Source organism: Cololabis saira, chromosome 17 (assembly GCF_033807715.1).
Source record: "Cololabis saira isolate AMF1-May2022 chromosome 17, fColSai1.1, whole genome shotgun sequence".
NCBI lineage: Eukaryota > Metazoa > Chordata > Actinopteri > Beloniformes > Belonidae > Cololabis > Cololabis saira.
This window is the reverse complement of record NC_084603.1, coordinates 17410723-17438286: the sequence shown is the minus strand read 5'-3', so window position 1 is coordinate 17438286 and position 27564 is coordinate 17410723. Positions and strand designations below refer to the sequence as shown.

The 27564-nt window shown below is 42.0% G+C and overlaps 1 protein-coding gene across 1 annotated transcript in view; it reads right to left on the bottom strand.

The window, feature by feature from the left end:
• The window catches only part of LOC133464113 (adhesion G protein-coupled receptor A3), a 388915-nt gene that overhangs the window by 335515 nt on the left and 25836 nt on the right, over positions 1-27564 (bottom strand). Inside the window, 1 exon segment of the mRNA XM_061746099.1 lies at positions 11065-11136. Within this exon segment, the coding sequence (XP_061602083.1) occupies positions 11065-11136 (72 nt within the window).

Genomic DNA, 27564 nt, shown 5'->3' with positions numbered 1-27564 from the left:
ACAGCACATGAGTAACATGAACTGGATACAGCTGCTGGACCCGGTACCGGGTCCGTCAGGGGGAACGGGTTAAATATATAATATTGCTATTGAAACCAAGATGTTTTGTTTTTTTTATGATGTTTTCTATTTTTGCTATAGAGTTAGACATTTCCACATGGTCAATGGAGATTGCCTGGCCTTTGGAGCCGACCCCCAGTGGTCAGTAACGGAACTGCAATCGTTGTTACTTCCAGGTCAGCTTCAACCCGGAAGTTCAACCAGTAGGATATTCTAAAAAAAACTGCCAGACTTGTTTATTCAGCCTAAATGTCCATTTTTTGGTTCCAGTCTAAGTCACTTCCTGCTAATTTCTTGAAAACAAGGACAAACAGACTCAAACACAGCTTTTACCCAACAAAAACTCTCAACAAAAACAGGAGCTAATGTGCAACAACAAGAATGATTGTATGTTGATGAAAGTTCTTGTAATGTCTGTGTGTTGATGTATGTGTGGAGGGTGAATGTGTCTCGATATATATTTATTTTATTAGGGCCCGAGCACTGACAGTGCGAAGGCAAAATTGTATCTGTAGGAATTTTCCTTCTTTCTTTTTTATTTTTCCAACGATATGAGGGCCTTTTTTTCCCCCTAAACGTGCCCCAAAAGTCACCAAATTTTGCACCAATCCAGGCCTGGCAAAAAATGTGATATTTAATGCTTTGCATTAATGGGCGTGGCCTAATGGCTCAATAGCGCCCCCTAGAAAACTTTGTGCCTCAAGCCCCACAATACGGTTTGACGTACATGCACGAAAATCGCTACACACCTGTATCATGTCACAACTTAAAGAAAAGTCTCTTGGCGCCATGGCCGAAACCGAACAGGGAGTCGGCCATTTTGAATTAATCGTGTAATTTTGGCGCAATTTATGCCACTTCTTCGGCAGTTAATGCGGCCCAAACCGTAACGTGCACCCAGGTGTGTTATACATCAAAATCTGCGTCTCCATCCTGCGACGACGTGCATTACTTTTCTCAGTCAAAAGCGTTACCGTGGCGACGCTAGATGCCAAAAAGCGCGCCCCCCCTTCATCTGATTGGTCTATATTTGATAGTTCCTACTTTCTGCCATAACTTTTGAATGGTTTGATATAAAGAGTCGTGGGTGGTGTCATCGGACTCGGTATTGAGTCCTTTTTATTTTATATATGATGCACTGACTAGAGAGCACTTTTCATTTCGTTGTACCTGGTGATAATGTCAATAAAGATCTATTCTATTTTATTCTATTCTTCCTAGCTCTACCACTGCTGGAACATGAAACCTCTTCAGAAACCCATAAAAGAGTTGCTTCATCACAGAAGGGTTTGTCCGGTTCTCTTTATACAATTTATGACCTGGTCACACTCTGAATTATAACAAAAGCTATCTGAGATGTATAGCCACCCAAAGAAAAAAGCAGAGCCGTTACTAAGAAGGAAAGGCAGTCAGAAAGTCCAGGCCAGTTTGAGTGTATGAATGCGGATGCATCGTGACAATGGGCTCTCTGTGTGTGGAGGCATAATACAGATATTACAGTAAAAACTGCATGACCCTCGGGCTCAAATTAATTATTCAAATGTCTTGGCAAAGCAGACTGGAAAAAATCTAATTTCCGAATCAATTAAGTCCCATTTATTGATACAAATCTGCCTTTTAATAAGGGATGGTGTTTGTTCCTGTAGTATTGTTAAAACTGCACGGCTTTTTAGAAAAAAGTTTAAAAAGTCAAGGACGATTTTGCCTCTTAACCCTTGTGCTGTCTTTGGGTCAAGGGAGGGTGAAGGGAGAAAAGATGGAAGGAAGGAAAGAAGGAAGTAGGAAAGGGAGTAAGGAAGGGAGAAAAGATGGAAGGAAGGAAGGAAGTGAGGAAAAAAGGAGAAAAGAAGGAAAGAACTAGGAAAGGGAGTAAGGAAGGGAGAAAAGATGGAAGGAAGGAAAGAAGGAAGTAAGTAGGAAAGGGACTAAGGAAGGGAGAAAAGATGGAAGGAAGGAAAGAAGGAAGGAAGTGAGGAAAAAAGGAGAAAAGAAGGAAAGAACTAGGAAAGGGAGAAAAGATGGAAGGAAGGGAGAAAGGAGAAAAGAAGGAAAGAAGGTAGGAGGAAAGGGAGTAAGGAAGGGATAAAAGATGGAAGGGAGGAAAGAAGGGAGGGAAGAAGGAAGGAATGGAGAAAGTAAGGAAAGAAGGAAGGAAAAGCAAAGAAGGTAATAAAGGAACGAGTGACGAAAGGGAGGTAGGAAGAAAAAGGAATAAGGGAGGGTAAAAAAGGAGGAAAAGAGGAAAGGAAGAAGGAAGGAGAGAGCAGGATGAAGGAAGGAAGGAAGAATTGGGTCATTTTGACCCAAAGACAGTACAAGGGTTAAAATATCTGCCATTGAGCAGCAATGACGATACATTTCTCAAATCCGCTGGGGTGCAATTTATTCACAGTGATGAGCAGAGCTTATTAAATATGATATTAAGTATGGTTTTTCTCTGATTTTCAAATCTGTCTTTGAAGAACAAAAGTGGAATATAGTCAAATAAATAAATAAAACGCAGCCACCCTTTTTTCAGCTCGCAGTCAAAATCTATTAAGAGGCTATTTTAGAGCAGATGGAGAAAAAGCTCAGAGAAACTCTGAACTGTGAGGGAGGCTTCTTTATCAAACGCTTCACGACAGTGTCTTATTTTGGAGCTACTGCTCTTCTCAGTGGGAGATATTTCTATCAGAACAAAAACAAAAGGTCAAGGAGACTGCGAGGCAATCGCTTCTCCGATGTGGCTTTGATCCAAGCACTCTTTGCTCTCTCTCCACTTATTTAATAGCATTGTACAAAACAGTAAGAATACAACTCCCAATACTACCAAGCCTGGGAAAAGAAACCATGAAATGTTTCTATTGCAGTACAATCAAGCTTAAAGGTTCCATCTAGGACGATTTGTGATCCAGAAAAAAGAAGATGTCTTTGTCTGTGTCTGTGTGATCAGCTTCTCCAAACTTGGACAGTGAATCGATCGCAAAACCGTGGCGGTTGCATGTTTCTCTCCTCAGCTGTGGCCCAGCCAGTACCGGAGTTGAGGGGGGATGAGGGGGGATGGCATCCCCCCCTGAAATAAAAACGGTCCAAATCATCCCCCCTGAAATAAAAACGATCAATAACATCCCCCCTGTAAAACTGCCACCCCCCCTTTCCATCCCTTATGTCATTTCATCAATGAATGTGGTTTTACTGCTATTTCAACATTTAGAGTCATCACCAGAAAAATAACATCAGAAAAATAACTTATTTGACAATTTTCACCTATTTCAAGTAGTGCTGGGCGGTATGACCAAAAATTTATATCACGGTATTTTTCAAAATTATATCGGTTTCACAGTATATCACGGTATTTTTTTTTTCATGCACAACTGGGTGTTAACCACATTTTCTAATGATTTGGAAAGGAATGGCTGCAGTAAATTGGCTTAGAATGGCCTATTTTACTGTCATGAGGAGGAAATATTGTAGAAAAACATTGATGTCCACACTAGTATAAATACAGGTTTGCATGTCCTCACAAAATGATGCCGTTTACAATGAGGTGGCGGCACTTATGATTCTAATGAAGTGAGAGAATCAGTCAGACAACACTTAAAGACTTTAAGTGTTGTCTGACTGATCTTTTACAAAATTACAAGGAGAAAATATTTATTGAACATAAAAAACTGAACATTTTTTAATTTCCCAGCATTATGTTGTTTTGGTTCCACCTCCTGGTGAATGTTAGGTAAAATTCTTATGGGGTTAGTTTTTGGTTGGCCAACGATTTATGTTTGTGTTGCGCAACTGTTACGGGAGCGGCCAGTCTATTTCCTTATATTACAACGCCGTTATTAATTGTTCGCGGCGCCGCGGAACGTAGTGTACGCTACTGTACATACTCACCGGTATTACGGTATATGAAAAATTCATATCATAAGAAAAATAAACACCGGTATTCGGTATGAGCCGGTATACCGCCCAGCACTAGTTTCAAATAAATTTTCACTTGAAATAAGTAGAAACATCTGCCAGTGGAACAAGATTTTTTTGCTTGTAATGAGAAGATAAATCTTCTCCCACTGGCAGATTTTCCTGTGAAAGTGAAAATCTACTTGAAACAGGTGAAAATTGTTGTTTTTTCCAGTGATGAGTCTTGTTTTAAGTGTAATGAGATTTTTTTTACTAAAATGAGACATTTTAACTAGAAATAAGACAAATATTCTTGTTAAGATTTTGAGTTTTTGCAGTGATCCATTTTACTTATCCTGTGAAGGACAGAGTCATATTGATAAGTTCAGAAAACTGTTTTTTATTGTTGTGTTTTGATGTATTTGATGTAAGCCCAGTGCATATTTAAAGCTTACAGAAGGCTGCATTTAACTGCTGCTATGTCATTCCTGCAGTATTTCTGCAGGTGTTTTGGTCACTGCTATTATTTGTAATATATTATATTATTTGTAATCAGCACAAATGATCTGTCCCCATATGATAAAATCCACCATCCCCCCTGATTTTATTTACAACTCGAGTACTGACTAAAACTAAAACGATAGCTCGACCCAAAGACTAGACTAAAAGTAAAATTTAATCAGGCTGCCAGAAACAACACTAATTCTGTGTATTCAGAACAATCTCCATGAATCTAAAATAACTTATTCAAAGCCTGCTGACAAAAACAACACTAGTGACCACAATTCACATTATTCACTGCAGATCTGATTAGACATTTTCTATTTAGCTTTCACTGTGTCCGTGTTATCATATCACAGTTTCAAAATGCACTGCAATTAGATTGAGATCTGAGAATGATGTCAATCTCATGGGTATCAGAGAGGTCTTTAATACAGTGAGACCTTCTGCACTGGGAACCTTTGAATCCCTGTCCTGAACAGAGAACAGTGATGAGCTTTGTTTCTGCTCTGCTCCCAGGAGACCCAGTCTGGCTGACGATAATGGGCCTGTGTCCATACGGGGGACATTCAGGCCCCCGTCCAATATACGGGGACCCTCCTTTTATAGGGGTGCTATCTGGGCCATGGTGAACAATCTCATCAAAACCCAACTCTCCTGAGGAGCATAGACGCCACACGTATCCATCATGACCATGAAGATGATGATGAGCGTAATAAAAGGATTGTAAAGGAGCACATAAAGGGGTAAGTACGGTGGCCGAGACCCGCCATGGCTGAAAATTAAAAAAACGCTGCAAATAAAAGAAACGCTTTGCAAATAAAAACAAACGCTGCTGCAAATATAAAGAAACGCCGCTGCAAATAAAAGAAAAGCTGCAAATATAAAGAAACGCCGCTGCAAATAAAATAAACGCTTTGCAAATAAAATAAACGCTGCAAATAAAAACAAACGCCGCTGCAAATAAAATAAACGCTGCAAATAAAAATAAACGCCGCTGCAAATAAAATAAACGCTTTGCAAATAAAATAAACGCTTTGCAAATAAAATAAACGCTGCAAATAAAAAAAAACGCTGCTGCAAATAAAAAAAACGCTGCAAATAAAAAAGCCACAGCGGAAGTGAATTACCGGGGACTATTTTTGCTGATGCACTGATCCGTTGTGGCTTTTTTATTTGCGTCGTTTTTTTATTTTATTTGCAGCGGGGTTTCTTTATATTTGCAGCGTTTATTTTATTTGCAGCGGGGTTTCTTCATATTTGCAGCATTTATTTTAATTGCTAAGCGTTTATTTTATTTGCAGCGGCGTTTGTTTCTGTTTGCAGCGTTACTTTTATTTTCAGCAATGGCGTGTCTCGGCCACCGTAGGTAAGACTTGGTGAGATGAAAAGCAAAAACTACCACCATTTACAAGAAAATGGGCCCCTTCTGCTTTTCTTTTAATTTGGTCCGGACTAGGAATTGTAACTTCTTAATAGCCTACGGTTTACATCAAACCTGTTGAGACCAAATTTCCCAAAAAGATTAATTGTAGCACCACTGGAGAACATCCAAATTTGAACCCAGTGGATCACATGTTTCTGAATCTTCCACTGTCATACCAAGAACTTTCCTTCTCTTTCACCATATGCGCAAATGTTTCTCTCCTCCTGGCAGCTCCATCTCCAGCATCATTTCACCCATCTGTTCACTGTCCCTTTTGGTCGGATTGGTCGGGGGGTTGGAGTCAGACGTCTGAGTCAGGAGGTGAAATCAGCGAAAGAGCGACTCATGGCTTCTTGCTCATTTTATTCGACCAGCAATGGCAGCAGAAGTCTGTTTCTGATCCAACTCTGAGGTGCAGATGTTCATAAACCTGGTGGCTGAAGAGAAAATTAAAAAGGGATCTAGACGGGTGATAAGGAACGACCAGATCCACCAGGAGCTCTGTCACTTCATAGCTGCTTGCGGCTAACCAACGGACTTTTCAGCAGCGCCGAGACAAACAATCAAAAATTAAAACTGCAAGCAGCGATGAACTGGCCCTCGCACCCTTGTGCACGTTCAGGCTGCAGTGGAAGCTTGTATGGCTTGCATGTAGATTCTTCTGGCCTGGACATTTAGCGGATGAAACCAGCCACGACTCTCTATATCAAACCATTCAAAAGTTATGGCAGAAAGTAGGAACTATCAAATATGGACCAATCAGATGAAGGGGGGGGTGCGCTTTTTGGCGTGTAGCGTCGCCATGGTAACGCTTTTGACTGAGAAAAAGTAATGGGCGTTGTCGCAGGATGGAGACGCACATTTTGATGTATAACACACCTGGGTGCACGTTACGGTTTGGGCCGTATTAACCGCCGAAGGAATGGCATAAATTACACGATGAATTCAAAATGGCCGACTTCCTGTTTGGTTTCGGCCATGGCGCCAAGAGACTTTTGTTTAAGGTGCGACATGATACAGGTGTGTACCGATTTTCGTGTATGTACATCAAACCGTATTGTTGGGTTTGAGGCACAAAGTTTTCTAGGGGGCGCTGTTGAGCCATTAGGCCACGCCCATTAATGCAAACCATTAAATATCAAATTTTTCGCCAGGCCTGGCTTGGTGCAAATTTGGTGACTTTTGGGGCACGTTTAGGGGGAAAAAAGGCCCTCATTTCGTCGGAAGAAAAATAAAAACGAGAACTCCTACAGATACAATAGGGCCTTCGCACTGCAAGTGCAAGCTGTCTGAATCCTCAGTCTGAAGTCAGCTTCGAATTTCACCTAACGGCCATTTTGTTGGGAAATAAAAGAAAAGACTACAAAGCCCAGCGGGCTTGTAGGTGTGAACAAAGGGCGGCACCTGAAACGGCACGCGTCCAGAAAAACGCGATCTGCCGGCGGGCATTGATGACGTCACCGCAGCCCAGCGCTTAAAAGTGATGGGACCCCGAAAATCTATCTCTTTTCTCTTCAGCTCTTGGCTTCTTGCCAAAAGCGGTCAACCGGCCTCCCACCGGGGGGAAGACGCTCCCAATCAGGATTACCTGTCGAGCGTTAAGATCATCTGTTACCACGGAGCGCTGCGCTTCTGATTTTCTCTGCCTCTAACCCCTTCTCCCGCTTCGAGCTTTCTGTTTATATCTGGAATCGGGACGTCTTGAGGACGGCCAGTCGGCATCACATGATTTATTGTTTTTCCTTTATGTAGTTAACGTTTTATTGTTCTTTTTCTTTATAGTTAGTGTTTTGTGTTTTTCTATGTAGTGAGCCATCGGAATTTATCTAAGGTGTCGTCTTCACCTGCTTGACACCTAATGTAAATACATTCTGATTGATTTAAATGAGAGAAATTGTTTGTGTTTGTTTTGCACGTATTTTTTCTTCTTCCGGCTCTCGGCGAAGGCGGACACTTTTCTGCTCCTCTCCCTTATCTATCTGCCCTGCTACTGCTTTTGTCCTGTCTTGTCTTCAGAGCCTCTCCTTTTCACCCCTCCGAAATTCTACAATCATGGAATTGATTAACTGGTCTCTCAGCACAATTTACCAAATTTTTGCGACGAGAAGTCAGGGGGTAAGGGAGCCCTCTTGCCCCGATGGGACATTTTTGCTGGATACACAATGGATTCCTACAAATATTGGAAACCGTTGTGTTTGGCGATCCTGTCCGTTGAGGACTTTGAAGATGCCTTCATAATTGGATTGCTATCCATCCTCATCACCCACGAAGACGATCTTGAGGTTTTCACCTCTGCCACCTATCTCTGCCTCCTGTCTTACCGGTCACCGGTGCTGGTCTCAGCGCCGCCTCATAAAGCTCTCCCTGAACTTGCTGCTACTTTTCCAGCAGAGATAACTCCACACACTCTTCTCCTCCCACGTTACCCCGCCTGTATTCTCTCCTTCACCTCTTGCTCACTCTGGCCATTAAACTCTGGCACCGTGTGTGTTCGCTTTTGCTGCAACTGACCTTCATTCCTATTTTCTCTTTGCATCGCCGCCTCTCCAGCTTTCTTCCATCTGCTCCCTCTTATCACAATGTCACCATGTCAATTCAAAAGGGGACCAAAAAAAAAAACACGTTTTTCTATCCAATCTTGACTTTTTTTTCCTCTCTCCATTTGGTTTTTGCAATACAAATGTCAGCATGTCATAATCTTTTATAGCGCCATTACAACCTGGAAATAAGAATATCAAATGATCTCTGGCTGGCCGAAAGCAGACGGTGCTCCCATCTGTTCGCTTTCACAATACTTGCAGTTAACCTATGTCAAAGCCAGTTTAGGACATTTGAGCCACATCCAACCCATAAAGTATAATGCCATGATGCAGGATTAGTCTGTTCATGATCTCCGGACCAAATCTGGCCCACACAGACATCACCTGCCAATAAGTGCATAAAGCAGCACAATGTAACTTTCTTTTGTTGAGTTTGGCGGCTCCTTTGGACAAAAGCGGTAGTGCTTTACCAGTAGTGTGGAAGGGTTCCTACCATCCACCTCCAAGTTACATAGTGCCAGTGAAGGCGATACAGACCCCTCAGACCATGACAGAGGTTCATTAAACCTGTTGGAAGTTGATGTACCATCACAATGACTCTGGAAATATTATTGTCCTGGCTATTTTGTTCAATATAGCCCCAGCCTTAGAAGAGTGGGTTTTAACACACCTTGGTTGTAGATCCAGATCCAGTCACCATACAGCCAGTCATTGTGTGAAAATAAACTCAAAATATCCTACAAAACTTAATAAGCCAGCACGAAGTGTATGTTCTAGTTTATGTGAAAGAAAGAAAAGGTATGAGAATGCTATGTTGAGATTCTACGGTGAGTTGTGGTTAAAAAACTGTGTTTGCTTCCCAACTAAGGCTCGGACTCCATTGTCTCACAAACTTTTTCCACTTCCCTTTGTTAGCTGGCACCACACCCACAATTACCAAGGGTGTGGCCAAGCTGTCACTCAGTGGCCAAACTGCCAAAACAAATCAATTTACTAGAACCAAAAATATGGGAAGTGGTGAAATCATAAATATTCCATTAATAAAAACATAAATGCTGTTTTGGCTCTTACAATTATATTAAGGTGGAAAAGTTACATTGTGCTGCTTTAAGTTAGCCCAGTTTACACTCATATCAGTCTGATAGCAATCTAAACTGAGACCCGTGGTTAAGTTGGTCTTTTCACTGCTGTGAATAATGAAAGTCCCATTACCTACAGTATAGTGTATTTAAGAAATAATGTGTCCTTTGAAAAGATGCACTGGGATCGCCGTGTTTCCATCGGCTGATTGAAAATCCACTTTCAATTCAACACAGCAATGCCAAAATAAATTGCTATATAAACATATGGTCTGGTCAAAGTATAAAGAGAGTGGGTTGTAACACTATGTTAAATCAACTTCGGTCTTGAAATGTTGATGTGTATTTGTTGTTCCTCATTAAGTTGGTACGTATTGTCCATTACCTTCTTTTCTAAAGAAAAACACCACAGTGTTTACATCCATGGTTTAAACAGACAGCAGGAACGGTAATGTGATTTTTATCTGACTATATTTATATACGATGTTTATATCACTGTACAACGCTGCACATTACGAGACGTTTCTTTATTATATTTTAACGTTACAGTCAGCTGTTCGGTCTTTCTCTACATCCCGTGTGTCTGTCCATTGAGCTGTTACGCTGAGAGCGCCCCCTGCAGGTTTGGAGACTTCCGGTTGTAGTGACCGGTTATGAATCATTTTTCTTTTGAAGATGGTTTTCTTGTTCTATATCGTTTTGTGCTTTGCATCGTTTCTCTAATTGCAGCGTTTGATGATGCTGCATTTGTCTTTGTTTTTTGCAGCACGTTTTTTCATTTGCACCACGTTCCTCTTTTTGTACCTCGTTTTGAGTTTGTGAATTTGAATCGTTTCTGTACTTGAAGCCGTTTTCCTTAACTGAGACGCATTAGGCCGTTGCAGTGCGTTTGGCCCTTGTTGGCCACCGTAATTTTGCATCCTTCCACATGTGTGTATGCAGACATAACTACTGTAAGGGAGTGAATTACCGGGCTGTCTGTGAGATTTTAGCCCCTCTCTCTCTTTTCCTCATCTAAATCCAATGTAGCACCACCACCAGGTAGAAAAGCAGCGATCACCAGGCGAGACAAAGGCCAAAGCAATCAATAGTTGACTTCAGGGGGCAGAGCAGAGGCCGCCCTCACACAGCCTATAATCAGGCTTCCTGAGTACGACCCCGGGGACGACGCGTGCGGCGCGAGATTCATCAACGCAGACCAGGCTCGTCAGTCATGTGTCAAATCTCCCCGATCCCGCGCTGCATTAGTTCCTTCTTCACTTCAAAGAAACATCTCCTGGATGCACTGGGACGCATCTTCAGTGATGTGTCTTTTATATGACACAATATATTATCCCTTTTCTGACATTTACTGTGGCAGTTGAAGCAAAGCACAGGCTGAGAGTTAAAAAAAAGAGAGAAGAAAAAACACACCAAGGAGCCTCCTGCAGGGTAAAAACTGACAAGGATCTCCTAATTCCCACCATCCCTGTCCCTGTTTGCCTTTTCCCTGTGCTAAAGCACATTACTGCTGCTGTGATGACAGCTATTAGGACTCCGGAGAGGACGAAACAGTTAAGAAGGGCTTGATTTAAGTACTCACAGCTTTTCCAGGGCAGCCAAGCCATAGAAGGAGCCATTCCTTAGCAGAGAGATCTTGTTATTACTCAGGTTTCTGTTGAGGTTACAAAAAAAAGAAAAGAGTCATATACATATACACACACACATACACACACATACACACACACACACACACATACATAGCCACACAAACATATACATACACACATACACACACACACACAAATACACACACACAGCCACACAGACATGTACATACACACGCACGTATACACACACATAGGGCCTACACACACACACACACACACCCGCACACATAGACATACACACTGGCTTGTTCACCTGCATGCTTGCTCTGTAGTTTTTGGGGTTAGTTAGTGGTAGCTTAGCTCAGACCGTGTTCGGATCTCGAGATTTGGGTTGATTGCTGCTCGTGTTTTGGTCGGCTCCGTGTCGGTTTTGTGTTTCGTTTGTGGTTTTTGTTGCAGATTTCACTCATGGTGCGCAGACATCACATTTTTAATAATCTCTCCAGTCTCGAGGCTCCGGTCCGGACCGTGGCATGCCGTGGCAATTATAGCAATTATTCTGAGTCCAAATCCCATGCAGTATATTCCTCAATTGAATATTCCAAAACGAATAATGCAAATTACAGATCACGTCATTGGCACCCCAGAATAAAGCACAGTGGAGTGCACTCACCTCTACCAGCCTTATAGGTCTGGGAAATGTACTGTAAATATCCAGTGTGACAATCTTTGTGAGGAAAGATCTATTCTTCTGTTTGCACCTCCAAAACAGACAAACAGTTGTTGCATCTCTCTCATGAAGGTGAAGCTCCTAAGCCCGAATCATGATGAGATGAGGTCTCTCCTCCTCCTCCATTTGCACAAATTGATGAAACCAAAACAAGCTAAGCAAACGTAATTCATTTGGTAGATAGAGTCCAGTTACTACAGAATAGCCTACAGTTCAGTTGAATGGATGAAATTCGCGCTTCAAACCAGTCACTTACAGTCTCCAATCAGTGCAGTTGGTGCGTAGCAGCCAATGAAAGAAGCCCATATGCTGCACATGCTTGTTGTTGACAAGGCTATTTATGGCTGTTGAAGGAGCCTAACGTTACACTCCCCGAAAAAGTGTTGAGTCTGACACATCCACAGCATTAACCGGCTACTGCCGTTTTTCTACATTAGCCGCCCTGACGGTTATTTTGCACATTAGCTGTTTCTCTACAATAACCGTAACATATGTACTGTATGTGTATGCGTATGTATGCATATATATATGTATATATACTAAATATAGTAATAATGCACATATATATGTCTTAGGTTTTTACCGGCATGGTATCAATCATTAATATGTATGCAGACAAAAAAAAAAAAGAAAAGAAAGAGAAGACAAGGTAAGCAAGCAGAACGAGTGAGTGGAGGTGCATTTGTAAATATCACAAAAAAATTGAGCTGGGCAGAATTACTTATTCAAATAACTGATAAATTGTTTATCCTCTGACTGTCAATATGCTGCCAGGAGATAAGGCTTTAGGTCTGATGAGATTGCAGTTGTAAATTACTCATCCAAGCCACGTTTCTATCTTGTTTATTGCTTTTTGTGTTTAAGAGGGGTAATGATCCGAGCTGCGGCCGTCCTCCGCTTCTCCATGTCAAAATATCTGCGTAATGGAAGGGCTTGAAGAAAAAAGCAGCTTCAGCACAATTCAATCACCCATCGCACATTTCATAACACCAAACAAATCAATGAAATGCACCACGGGGATCTGTGGCGGATGAATTCATATTGAGGAGACGCCGCGCCTCCGTCTTGATCATTTGTGCGGCAGCCATCAGTACATTTCCTTTTTTCTTAATCTTTCTGGGATGAATTATGGCTGCGCTGAATGTAAAATGAGAAACTATTTGTTCCTCTTGAGTGACGCATTCATCTGAGAAAAATGCAAGAGTAGTATTTTGTTCAACACAGTGGGGCCTTGGAACTTAATACGTCCCAAAAGAAGATATTATGAGCTTTTTTTTTAAAAAAGTGACAGGATTGTCTCATATATACGACAGAGTATTAGGGCCAAACTAAGACAACAAAAAAAAAAATGGAAATTACGAGAATAAGTCATAATATAATGAGAATAAAGTCGTAAAATTACGAGAATAAAGTCATAATATTGCGAGAATAAAGTCGTAATAGAATAAAGTTGTCATATTACGAGAATAAAGTCGTAACATTACGAGAATAAAGTCGTAATTTATGAAAATAAAGTCGTAACATTACAAGAATAAAGTGTTAATTTATGAGAACTCTAACAAGAAGAGTGTGTTAAAATGTTGAATATTGAGCAACTTGTGAAGTTATATTTATATATTTATAATATATTTAATATTACGACTTTATTCTCAAAATATTACGACTTTATTCTCGTAATATTATGACTTTATTCTCAAAATATTACGACTTTATTCTCGTAATATTACAACTTTATTCTCACAACATTATGACTTTATTTTCGTAATTTAACGACTTTATTCTCATATTATTATGACTTTATTCTCATAATTTCCTTTTTTTTTCTTAGTTTGGCCCTAATACTCCGTCGTACATATAAGAGCGTTTGAGTTCAAATATCCAAATAAATGCACCAAGCTCATGAAAACCGATGTATTCTTTTTATTCCAAGTTCCCTTAAAGCATTTCCTTAGATTTTACGGTAGTGAAAAAGCAATCACGTACACTTTTCAACCGTTCTGTTAGAGGTATTTGTTCCCCAACGTTGACCACCACACTTTCCCAAACGCATCACAACAACAACAACCGAAAACTCAATTTAAAGCTGCATTAATGCCCGTAGCAGTCAGCGGGGATAAAACTAAATAAATAAAACTAAAATAAACCACCGCTGCCGAAGGAAACCCAAGATTTGTGTCACCTGTAGAATGATGATGACACAGCAACACAGGCGAGTACTCACGCACGGACAACACATGCATTCAGGTGTTTTGTTACTCTACAGGGGAAAAAAGTAAATCCATACCAAAGATTGATATAAAAAAAACACAAAAAGCCTGTATTACCTGCTGCTAGTGCCAGAGGAGAAGAGAAGAGGGCTCAGGTATAATTTTGCAGCATAAAGACACTTTCAAATATTGAACCACTTTAAAGAAAGGTCTGTCTTATACACACATGGACACATTTGTCTGTACTCCTCTGGTAAAGAAAGAAAAACCCACAATGGTGAGTGAAATAACTTGAAATTGACAATAGTAACTTATAATTTACTGAAAATCGAAAACCTGCATGGTATGTTGCTTTAATTAGGGCCCGAGCACTTACAGTGCGAAGGCACTATTGTATCTGTAGGAATTCTTTCTTTCTTTCTTTCTTTCTTTCTTTCTTTCTTTCTTTCTTTCTTTCTTTCTTTCTTTCTTTCTTTCTTTCTTTATTCTTTATCCTTCTGACGAAATGAGGGCCTTTTTTCCCCCTAAACGTGCCCCAAAAGTCAGCAAATTTTGCACCAAGCCAGGCCTGGCGATAAATGTGATATTTAATGGTTTGCATTAATGGGCGTGACCTAATGGCTCAACAGCGCCCCCTAGAAAACTTTGTGCCTCAAGCCCCACAATACGGTTTGACGTACATGCACGAAAATCGGTACACACCTGTATCATGTCACAACTTAAAGAAAAGTCTCTTGGCGCCATGGCCGAAACCCAACAGGAAGTCGGCCATTTTGAATTGTGTAATTTTGGCGAAATGCATTCCATTCCTTCGACAGTTAATGCGGCCCGAACCGTAACGCGAACCCAGGTGTGTTATACATCAAAATGTGCGTCTCCATCCTGCGACGATGGGCATTACTTTTCTCAGTCAAAAGCGTTACCGTGGCGACGATAGACGCCAAAAAGTGTGCCCCCCCTTCATCTGATTGGTCCATATTTGATAGTTCCTACTTTCTGCCATAACTTTTGAATGGTGTGATATAAAGTCTCGTGTGTGGTGTCATCGGACTTGGTATTGAGTACTTGACCTTCATTGGCATGAATTAGCCCCGCTCCTTCTTCTGATTGGGCGATATTTGATAGTCCCTATTTTCTGCCATAACTTTTGAATGGTTTGATATAGAGAGTTGTGGGTGGTTTCATCCACTAAATGTCCAGGCCTGAAGAATCTATATAAAAGTCATACAAGCTTCCACTGCAGCCTGAACGTGCACAAGGGTGCGAGGGCCTGTTCATCGCTACTTGCAGCTTTAATTCTGGTACATTTTGCATCTGATGATGGGGGCACAAAAAAACTGTGTACTGTACTTAACTAAACTGTACTGTGATTGGTGGAAAAGGATTAATAAATGAATCACTAAAAAGCACAATCTTAGAACGTTAACCGAAACAGTTGTGACAAGAAATGTCATTCAACATTTAAAAAGAAACAGCAACAATCTACTGAACATGTTCATTGTGACGAGGCTAAGAACAACAGCACTAAAGCTGCAGCCTCTGCAATATTTCATTACGTGATTATGTTACAGTGTGGAGATTATACTTAGAAAGAAAATCAGAACTGAGCAGGTCACCCCTTTCAGAAATGTAGGAAATCAGAGCTGCGGGAGAATATTGTAAGTGATGCATCTCTGCTACCATCCATCTCTATTACCAGCACATGTCACAACTGAGCAGCATCATCTCAGCCAAAACCCAACGTGAGTGTAAGGAGCTGCCTTTTAAACAGCTTCTGAATATCTCCCTCTCCAATAAAAGTATCCCATCTAGACTCTGCTTTTAGCCCATTTTTTGTAAGCATCTTTTTTTAATTAAAGAAAGCTATTCAGTGGAATAAAATACCAGAACTTCACTCCAGAGTTCCGACGGATTTCTCCGCGGATGTTTAAACATGCATGCATGTTGAACACGACATCTGATGCATGACATCTCAGCTTAAGAGAGAGCTCACGAAGTGGAAACACGGAGCCTAAGTGGAGTTGACAGGCTGCACACCTCAGTGAGAGCAGCACTACGTGCTTGTATCCAGTACTGGAGTTGAGGGGGGATGAGGGGAAATAAAAACGGTCCAAATCATCCCCCCTGTAAAACTGCCAACCCCCCTTTCCATCCCTTATGTCATTTCATCAATGAATGTAGTTTTACTGCTATTTCAACATTTAGAGTCATCACCAGAAAAATAACTTATTTGACAATTTTCACCTGTTTCAAGTAAATCTTCACTTGATATAAGTAGGAACATTTTTCTTTATTCTTTCTTCTGACGAAAGGAGGGCCTTTTTGCCCCCCTAAACGTGCCCCAAAAGTCACCAAATTTTGCACCAAGCCAGGCCTGGCGAAAAATGTTATATTTAATGGTTTGCATTAATGGGCGTGGCCTAATGGTTCAACAGCCCCCTCTAGAAGACTTTGTGCCTCAAGCCCCACAATACGGTTTGACGTACATGCACAAAAATTGGTACACACCTGTATCATGTTGCAACTTAAAGAAAAGTCTCTTGGAGGCATGGCCGAAACTGAACGGAAGTCGGCCATTTTGAATTAATTGTGTAATTTTGGCGCAATTTATGCCATTTTCACGTGTTGTACTTTAACGAACTCCTCCTGGCAGGATCGTGCATTCGACAGAAAACTCGCTCAGGAGACACAAAAGACGGTAACCATGAAAAGTTATCAAAATCGTGAGTTTTCGTGAAATGACGTGGCCGTGGCGCCGCGTCAAACTTCAACGTTAAACAGGAAGTGATACTGGTAGCTGATTGGTCGATATGTGATAGATCCTATTGTCTGCCATAACTTTTGAATGGTTTGACATATAAAGTCGTGGGTGGTGTCATCAGACTTAGTTTTGAGTCCTTGACCTTTATTGGTGAAAATTGCACGCGTGAAGGCCCGTTCATCGCTGCTTGCAGCTTTAATTTTATTTGTTATTTACAGTTTAATTTTGTCTTGCCGCATTTAATGTTCATGTAAAGCATTTTGAATTACCTTGTGTTGAATTGTGCTATACAAATAAACTTTGCCTTGCTTTATGCACTTTATTGCACAGATAATACGATTTCTAACAGAGCTGTGAGTGATGGTACTACAGAGCGAGTAGCTGATGACATGTTGAACTTATTCTACAGGTCAGAATCACATCATTTTAAATACACACTGGATGGTTTCTGGGTATGATTTCTGCTAAAATATTGATTGCTCAGGCCAGCTCTTAAATCATCCGCTGCACGGCTCCTCTCCCTCTCCGTGATGTTGTGTGGTATGTGCGAGCCCAAGTGATCGGCTTGCCTTGAGCACTCCTTTGCATGTGTGATGTTGCGTATCTCCTGTCAGCAAACGTCCCCCCCCCACCCGACCACCTACCCATGCCGGGGGAGACGGAGATTTGCACAAGGTCAGAGTCTTTCATCAGCCTCCTCCACCATGTTCTTTATCAAGCTGGGCTGTGGGAATGATTGGACAGGTTGAGCGAGGGGTAATTGGGATGTGTTTCTGCTCTCCTCTGTGACAACAGAGCGTTTGTTATGACTGCAGGCAACATAATACGGAATTTTAGCCCTAGGACCAACCAGTAGGCTTTCACAATGAACTTCGCCGGAGAGCTATTTCGACATCTTGGTCAAGAACTCCAAATAAAAAGAAATACCTGTTTTTCTAAGTAAAGCCTACAGTACTTTCAGTGTAATTAATAATTTATGTAAACAATATTGCATGTACACACTTTCCCCCCTTTTGTGATAAAAGCTCTCTTGACAAGGAAATAAAGGTTACGGACTACATTTACATGCAGTCAAAATCTGGGTTATTGCTAAAATTCCGGTTACTGAAACATTCGGAATATTCCGTTTACATGGGATTCGGGATATCTGGATCAAACCAGCGACGCGCGGAGAACATCATGACACAATTACCGTCATTTCCGCTTCTTCTTCCTGTATCCAAATTCAAAACAAATGCTGCTTCGCTCAACTTCTTGTAAATCTGGCTATCCCGGTACTTTCTACCGTCTACAAATGCAGAAATGTTCATATCTTTCATTACATTTATGAAGTGATTAGTCTCCTCCTGGTCTTGGGTTTCTCCGTGTTTATAAGAACTTCCTGGACTCAAAAGACCAGGATTCCTTGTGAACAGAACATGTGCAGAAAACAAATTCATGTTCAGTTTGATCGGGATATTCCGTTAGGCGTTTACATGACCGAATATTCAGGTTTTAAAAGGGGTAACCCAGGGGTCATATTCGGGTTTTTAAAAACCCGAATATGAGCAAATTTGGGTTATTCAAAGGGGTTATTGGTGTTTACATGGCTGTGCAAATTGCCAATATTCTGGTTTTAAAAGGGTTATTGACTGCATGTAAACGCAGTGACAGATATATGCCTTTCATCTCTAAGACAGAATTTTACCAAAGTCTGATCAATGTCAAAGTTTGTATCTGCAACTGAACCTCTTTCAAAAGCAATGGTCCATGAACGACATGTTACTGGTGTCCATTTAACAGACTAAACAACAGACACAGAACTGACGGAAGTATCAGGACAGATTTTCACCAGGTCCGTCCATGCAGTTCTGTACACCTGCCAAGCTCTCCACTGTCTTACACAACTATTAGCCACCGGCCAAATATTCTTGGAGTCCTCTGTGCATTACCAAAACAGCTCAGCATCAAAGTGGCTTGGACTCCACAACACCTTGTGTCAGGGTTTTGCTGATGTTACATCGTTGGCAAGGGATCCTTCTATCTTGTGAGTGGCAAGGTTGAGGCCTTGAGCGTTCAGCAGAGCATCCCACGGGCATGTGATTGGACCTGGAGAGGTGGAACAAACCATTTTCCTGCCAAAAGATGCCACTTCCATCAGGGTATTTTGGTGTCATGACATTGTGTATGTTTTGAAAGATTACTACATCCTCCACATGAAGGTCTCCAAGGTCATCATCCACATGCCAGTCACCTCAACTACACAACTTACATTTATCAGATCTTGGTCAGTATTAGTACAACATAATCAATATACTAGTGTGTTAGAGTCAGTAGTCATAGTTGCAGCTATAGAACAAGACTGTAATAGTTAGTCTCAAATATAGGTAGATATGCTGCTATAGGCTTATGCTGCAGGGGGCACCGACATGATCCGCTGGGCGGTGCCTCTCACCTTTCTTCTCCTCTCCTCTTCCTCTCTTCCCCATTTCCATTTTTTTTTATTATAAGTATCTCATAGCCATCATTTTTGTCCATCGCTCCTGTAGTTTTTTGTGCTGGCCCCCCTTTTTTTCTCTTTTGTGCATGTTTGCAGGCCGGAGCTTCGGGAGCTGCATGCTGGCCTGCGGTCCCGGTCCAAAAAACAAGGATTTATTAACAAAAAGGCAAGAACCAAAAACAAAGCGCTGCTTAGCAGGATCGAAACTCACAGGAACAGGGGATAACAAGACACAACGAGACACAGGTGCAGACAATCAGGGCAGATGGGACAAAGGCGGGGCAAAACAGAAACTCAGAGACTCGGGGGAAGTGTCAAACCGTGACAATTGGGGCATTATAATAAAACTTGGTACTTTACCATAACCCTGTCAGTGAGTTTAGAACTCATCTTCATCTGCCTTTTATTGTCTCTTGAACTGACTGAATGATTTCTCAAAAAGATGCTAAAAGTAGGCTTACATAATGAAGGCTACCTAATGACTGCAGGGCTAGAAATCTGAGACTAAAGCTCAGCCAGCTAAGACTAACTGTTCAAGGCCAAAAGTAAAATCCCAATCAGTCAATCCTTTCAGAAAATACCGAGCCTGTGTGGAATTGTTCAGGGTTTATATAAAGGCATTGTCAAGCTACGCATGTCTCTTTAAACATCGTACTTTGCTGCAGGCAGCTGGAGTTTGAAGCCAGTTTGAGTGACATAAGCCCCGTTCAGACCTGGTATTGACAGGCGTCTCGTGTCAAATCAAAAGATCTAAATCCAGCTGTGAATTCATACGAATCTGATCACTCAGGCCGCATTAAGAGGCAGTCGGGGTAAGAATGTATTTGCATATAGAGTGGGTCGCTGAAATGAATCCACAGCAGACACAAAGGGAGGCAATTTGATGCCAGGTGTGAAACGTTAATAGAACATATGGTCAGGGCTTTATTTGATATATTTAATATACTTAGTAATGGGAAACATTTAGTATATCCCCTTCCTTTGATCCTTTGTGTTTTTATATGTAAATAGACAATAAAATGCATTTAATTATAGTTGGTCTTAGTATTAGTAGTAATTAGTGGTATTAGGCGAATACAGACAAGCAGACTAACAAGATCATAGTAATTTCACAATTATTTATTTGACAAAAGTGATTACATGAAAGACTGAAAAAGCCACGCTGGAAACAATTACTTGAGGTAACTGCTGTGAAAGGTGGATCAACAAGTAGTTGAATCGTGCAGTTGATATTGCCTATACAATATTTTTCCTTAATGTGAAATAAAGATGCAGTGATATAAATTATATGTTATTTATTTCAGAGTGTGCTTACCTAATAGTAAATCCACTATGACCAGATGATTTACCACTTTACCATTTCTGTTAATGAAATAAACATATCCATAAGCTTGATCGGCATTGTCATGTTTGGTAAGTTAGCGTTTCTTAACGAGAAATTTTCTTCTAATCAGTCAGAATAATTTCTTATAAAATGTTATTATTTATCTAGTTGCATGCAGGTATTTAGAGAGACAAAATTAACAAACCATTTATTATTTACATTTATTTACAGGACTGTCTCAGAAATTAGAATATTGTGATAAAGTCCTTTATTTTCTGTAATGCAAAAATGTCATACATTCTGGATTCATTACAAATAAACTGAAATATTGCAAGCCTTTTATTATTTTAATATTTTCTTTCTCTCTTTCTCTTCCGGCTCTCGACGAAGGCGGACGCTTTTTCTGCTCCTCTCACTTATCTATCTGCCCTGCTCTTGCTTTTGTTTGTCTCGTCTTCAGAGTTTCTTTTCACTCCTCCGAAACTCTACAATCATGGAACTGATTAACTGGTCTCTCAGCACAATTGAACAAATTTTTGCGACAAGAAGACAGAGGTTAAGGGAGCCCTCTTGCCCGGATGGGACATTTTTTGCTGGATACACAATGGATTCCTACAAATACTGGAAACCTTTGTGTTTGGCGATTCTGCGATTCTCTTGGTTATCCTCTTGATCGGAGGAGGGGGATTCCTGGTCTACCGACAAACGCGTAAGTCGTCGACAGCTGTTTTGGCTCTTTCAGAGCTGCCGGACGTGGCTGAAGGGTCAAGCAAGGCAATCAACGCTCAGACTTTAACGTTGGGGGAGCAAAGTCGTAAGCTGGATGCGATTCTTGAACAGAATCGCAAGGCTGGCGGTGGTCTTTGAGCTCATTGGCAAGATGGATAAGACCTTGGAGAAGTTGGAAGGTCGGCTTGGCGGGAATTGATCACATATTCGTCTGATTGGAGTTGCCATTGTTAAACCAGAGACTGAAGGCAGACGGAAAATTACTGAGGCTGCCTGTTTTTGCAATATAATAATATATAATTGTTGATTCTATAATCTGGCCTTGACAGGGCAGTTTTGGCCCATCGCTCTGGTCACAATCTTCCTGGTGGAATGTAAACAAGATGACTCTGCCCCCACTAACCCTCCCCTCTCCCACGAACATCTGCGGACCCTGTTTTCAGAACTGTACCGAGCCGCCTGATAACATCAAGGACATTGGCTGAGAGCAGCTCTGAGCGAAGTTCACGGACTCAACGCTAGACTTACACTTACTGATAACCACACCTCCCTCAACTCAACGCCTTCCTCGGCTCCCCCCTCTTATCAGCCCCCCCCCCCCCCCAACACAGTCAACAGGTTTGAGAGCCGCGCCACTGGCCGCGGTGCTCACTTGGGGTACTGTGCCGGGATCCCCCCTGCCCCTAGGACCCGCCCCTAGAACGGACCAGCGACGGGAGCAGTGCTGCGTCGGGGAGGAGGCGGTCCTGGACGCGCCAGCTCCGGAGGCGGACCAGCGACGGGAGCAGTGCTGTGTCACGGAGGAGGGGGTGGTCCTGGACGCACCCCGGCCACAGCCGCGGATGCCGTCTGGCCCGAGGCCACCGTGGGCCCGGTCCCGAGAGCGGCTTTCCCGGCGATCGGCCCGTCGCCGAGGGCAACCTCCCGACCGGTCCCGCTGGTCGGCCAAACCGGGAAGGCCCGGAGGCGCAGACTGCGGTTCCGGGCTTCCTCTCCCGCTCCGAGGGGGGCGGGGGGGGGGAATAGGCTCGGCTGGATGGACCCCAGCCTGAGGTTGGTGATGGGGGTGTGTGGCAGGGTGGAGGAGCAGCAGCCACTCAGGTGATGGGTCACAGGTGTGTCCCATCAACCTCTCCACCCTGCCTGCCTTCATAAGGCATGGCTGCACAGGAGCGCTGGGCTGCTGTGGGAGAAGGTGCTTGTGCACGTGTGTCCTGGGTGTGTTTGGGAAATAAAGAGTTTCTGCACGAGGACCCCGTGTCCTCTCTGTCCTGTCGGTCGGGCCCCCGTAGCACTCGCCCTGCTACAAAAATTATAAAAGGCTTGCAATATTTCAGTTGATTTGTAATGAATCCAGAATGTATGACATTTTTGTTTTGTTGCATTACAGAAAATAAAGAACTTTATCACAATATTCTAATTTTCTGAGACAGTCCTGTATATTAATGTTGATTCACACATCAACATATTATAGTTGTTCTGTCAGCTTAGATACAGTATATTACAACATGTACGCTGATATAAGCCAGTGCCAAGTCAGGCAGATGAGCAGGTCAATTAAATAGTTCACACTACAAAGAAATAACAGAAGCGAAAAGAAAAAGTACAGTCTTCATGCTGTCATTTTCAAATTCCAACCAGTTTTTGTTTTTTTTTCTACATGTCTAACAAATCAAACTGCAGAAAACTGCAGCTTGTTTGAAGCCATATATGAGTAGTGTAAATGAACGTAGATAGCCGTCACTGAGATCCTTGGATACCAAAGTTGCGTCTGTGTTCTGTCCCACATCTCTGTTCCCCCGTTTGCAGCACATCCCTCTGCAGACAGGCAGCTTCTGTTTGTGCACGCTCAAGCGTGTCCCGTCCTAATACTGCATGTTAGTGTGTGCGCGTGCCTTCTTGCCGACCCCTACGTGCCTATCCCAGGCCTCTGCGTAACGTCCAGGAAATCACAAGAAAAAACAGAATTGAACATTGTGTAAACAGCCCATGACAAACTTCTGGAAGAGCCATCCAACTGTATATTTACATTCTCAATTATGTTCTGTGTAGATAAGCCACTTTCAGTGAGACAAGAGTGAACAAATTCAGCGCTGGCTGGTCCTGTTCATTTCCACAGCCAGACAGTTATAGAATGGGCAAATGTATTTCTGCATAACTATTTTTATTTTTGCTGCAAGTTGATTAGTAGCGTGACACACATTACACGTGAAATTGCCTATCGTTCGCCAATTCCAGGTAGCTTTTTTTTAAATTTCAGGTTTTTTTACTCTGCAGGTCACCACAGCAGATCATCAGTCCTTTTCCATCTTAACCTGTTTTGTGCATCTTCCTTTGTCACAATAACCAACTGGCCAAGTGGTTATCCTCTTTAATGACATCCACAAATCATGTCCTTTTTTCTCCTGTTTTTGCTGCATTTGCTGACCATCCACTTTACGTGTCGTAAACATCTCAATCCGACCTCCCTTACTTGGGCCCAGTCCCAATCCCCCCACTACCCCTACTTTTCATCCCTACCCCTACATTTTGCACGTTCACGTGAGGGCAGTGGTGTCCCAATTCCTCCTGTCATCTACGGGGAGTGGGGAAAACGAGGGCTAGTGTGTATGAATCTAGCCCTTCACAGCGAGGGATTTCCTGATACTGACTAGCTGACCGAGGGCCTGAGAAAATTTCCCAGAATGCTTTACGTCATCATTTGCAGACTAAATACCAAAAAAAAACATGGCGGACATTTTCTTATTTTTTAGTGAATAAAATCAATATTTTGAGTTAGTTTCTGCATAAAAATGCGTTTTGATTACATTTCTAGCGAAAACTAATATTTTACTTTCATAATACTCACTCAGTGGATGTACATAATCACTCGCTTGCCAGTTGTTCGCGATGATCTCGCCAGAATAAAGGCTGATTTATGGTTCCGCGTTACACCGCGTTAACGCGGAACCATAAATCGCTGGCGGCTCTTCTCATCCCCAAAAACTTCAGAGCAAATTTCTTAACAGGCGTTATTTGGATAAACTGAGCCCAGGTTGGGGATCTTAACGGTTACTTTTACGCCTGAAAAAATATTAAAACTTAATAAAGTGGCATATTAACAGCGCTACAGCTGAAATTAAAACAGCTTTTAGCTCTGGGCTTCCTGATATGGTGTGACGTATGTGCAAACGTAACTACGCAGTCGCTTACGTACCCGAACGTAAACCACGCAGTGACGTAGCAAGTGGTTCCCAATCCCTAGGGAAGATTACAAGGGCCCTACGCCTGTGGCTTCATTTTTAGGGTTAGTGGTAGAAAGTAGGGAGTGTATTGGGATTGGCCCTTGGTTTTCAAGACATGTAACCCTGGCTGTTCATTACATGCGCTCATTTCTAATTCTATTCATCCATGTCACCATATACTCTTATAATATTTACCTCTAGCATTTCTTCCAGCCTCCAAGCTGTTCCTCTTCCCACTTGGCCTTTTTTTCCTCCACCCCCCCCCCCCCCCCCCCTATCACTGCAGATTACACTGTCATCAGCATACATCATAGTCCATGGAGACGGCTGTTTGACATCTTCTATCAACTGAGCCATCAACAAGGAAAAATGAGAAGGGTTTCAGATCTTTGGTGCAGTCCCACTTCCACCTGGAATCTATCTGTTACTCCTACTGCACACCTCATGTCTGCGAGGCCCTCATACACGCCCTGTACTAACATGAATAAATGCCTTGAACAGCAGTCTCAGGCCTCGTTTACACGTAGCAAAAATGGTGGTGTTTTCATGCGTTTTGGCCGGTCGTTTACACGAAAACTAAGCTCAAAGTCACCAAAACCATCATTTCTGAAAACTATGGCCAAAGTGGAGATTTTTCAAAAACTTCGTTTTCACGTTTGCATGTAAACAGAGGGAAACGGACATTTAGGCTTCAGAACTTCACATTATGCCACAGAAACATCACCAGAGTCATGTGTGCGACCTGTGTTTACAATTTGTTTGGCCACCGTCAATATTTTCTTGTATTTTACCTGTTTTATGTTCTAAAGTCACACTTAAAAGTAACTCCACTTCTCTTTCACTCCAAACGAAAGACTCTCGTCTTGGAAGTAAAGCCTGATTTATGGTCCCGCATTAAATCGACGCAGACCCTACGCCGCGGGCTCTGCGTTGGTGTAACGCGGAACCATAAATCAGCCTTAACTGGAAGTTACTTGTGTCTTTTGTTGATGTTTTTTTCCAGGATTCCGATTGGCTAGCATGACTTTATCTTCTCGTTACACTGCCGCCTGTAGGTTTGGCTGCTCATAGCACCTTAACAGCTATTTATGCGGGTTCGTGTAAATGAAGAGATGGAATTTTTCAAAACGTAGAGGGGGAAATATCAATTTTTGTAAATACCCGGTTACGTGTAAACGTGGCCTCAGATTACAGGTTCCTCGATGTAAAGATTTCAATAGTAGATGTAAGCTGAATATGACTTAAAGTGGACTTATTGTGGCCATTTTTGTGTTTCATGCGATGCTACATACAAAGAAACAATTCTCAGGGGGACTGTCATGCCGATGACATTCATACCAATTATTCCTTGAACCATAAATGCTGGTTTCTCTCTCCCTCCCCACCACAGCTCAGATATTTTTGTGATGTCCAACTGAAAAGTTCCCACTCAAAGAAACTGGTCTGGCTGCTCTGCACTGGGACGTTCAACTACAGTATATTATTATAGGAGAAGAGAAACAGAAATAGCTTCCACAGATGCCGTTCACTGCACCCGTCATGAGGAATAGGGCTGTAAAGACTACTATGTGAGGTATTACAAACATTTTAGACCTCTGGCCTCTTTCAAGCCAAAGATGCCGTTTAAAATTTTAAATACAGTCACATTTAGTCGCATCTACTACAATTGCCTTTATATGGGAAACAAAACACGGCCTCTGGTTTTAGTCACAGACGTCTGCATGGCCTTTAGATGACGGCGGAAACAATCTGGCTCTCTTTACAACTGTGGTTTAATTTTTCTTTTATCTTCATCATTATTTTACTACAGTCCCATGTGTACATCACGTTACAATCAATTAATCTGCTAATTACCAATTCAATCTAGTTAGAAAAAAACAAATGCTTTAATTTTCACTTTAAAGCGGAAAATCGCTTGCTAAGATGAATATGTGTGAAACGGGTAACTTACTCGCCTCTTCTAATTCATCCATACGTGCTGATTTGCATATACTTTCCGTCATGAACAGCATCACGAGAAAAATGAAATTAGTAGCATTATCTTTACACGCATATTTCAAAATTTTGAAATCAATTTCCATTGAACGGGTTAAGCAGGTTAAGCTGCCGATCGTTATGCCGGCCGTCCCCGGGCTGCCTGGTCCAATGAGTTAGACACCCTTCTACCATGAGGCATTTCATGGCCAATACATCAAGCTGCTAGTGATATTAGAGGTCTACACCGTCCTACTCAACATGTTATCCTGCGCTGGAGCTGCAAAACATTACATATTATCTTTCCATAATGCCTCGTCATCCTTCTGTACTTATTTTGATGAAAGTGATGAGGCATTGTGACACCGTGGCTGACATGAAACTCCAACTTCCTACCCCCTGCAGGAGCGACACCTTGGAACTAGCTTCAACAAAGAATTGAACCACGGGAATGCCATATGACGAAGTTCCTGACTGACTGATATGTTAATACCAACTCATTTGGCCACAGACTTGAATCACGAGAACACCCTAGGGGGTAGTTTCCAACTGAATGATATTCATGCCGAATGCCCGAGGATGGCATTTGGCCACAGATCACATCTGACTGTAAATACCCTTTATTTTTTTCTTTCACCTTTGGCTTGTTGATTCTTTCCTTTTGTGCTTTGAACTTACTGTATAAAGAGTCATGATTTCAACCATTCTTGGTCAGCACACCAACCCAGACACGCTCTGCGTAGGTCTGCTCACCGCCGGCTTTCTGAATAAAACTGACTACACCACAGCGGACTTCTGAACTGGATTTTATATTATTCTTCAACAAAAGCAACCGCAATATTACACATAATCATTCAGAGATAATATACTCTAATATAACTCATTGCTTAGTCATTTCAAATAACATAAACAACATATAACATTATGCATTGTTTTAAAATTCTTGTCGACCCCATAATGAAATGGCTCACTTATCCGTCCCTCCATTATCTGTAAATGCTTCAGTCTGGTTCAGGTTCACGGGGTTTCTGCTGCAGCCTATCCCAGTTGTCAACAGATGAGATG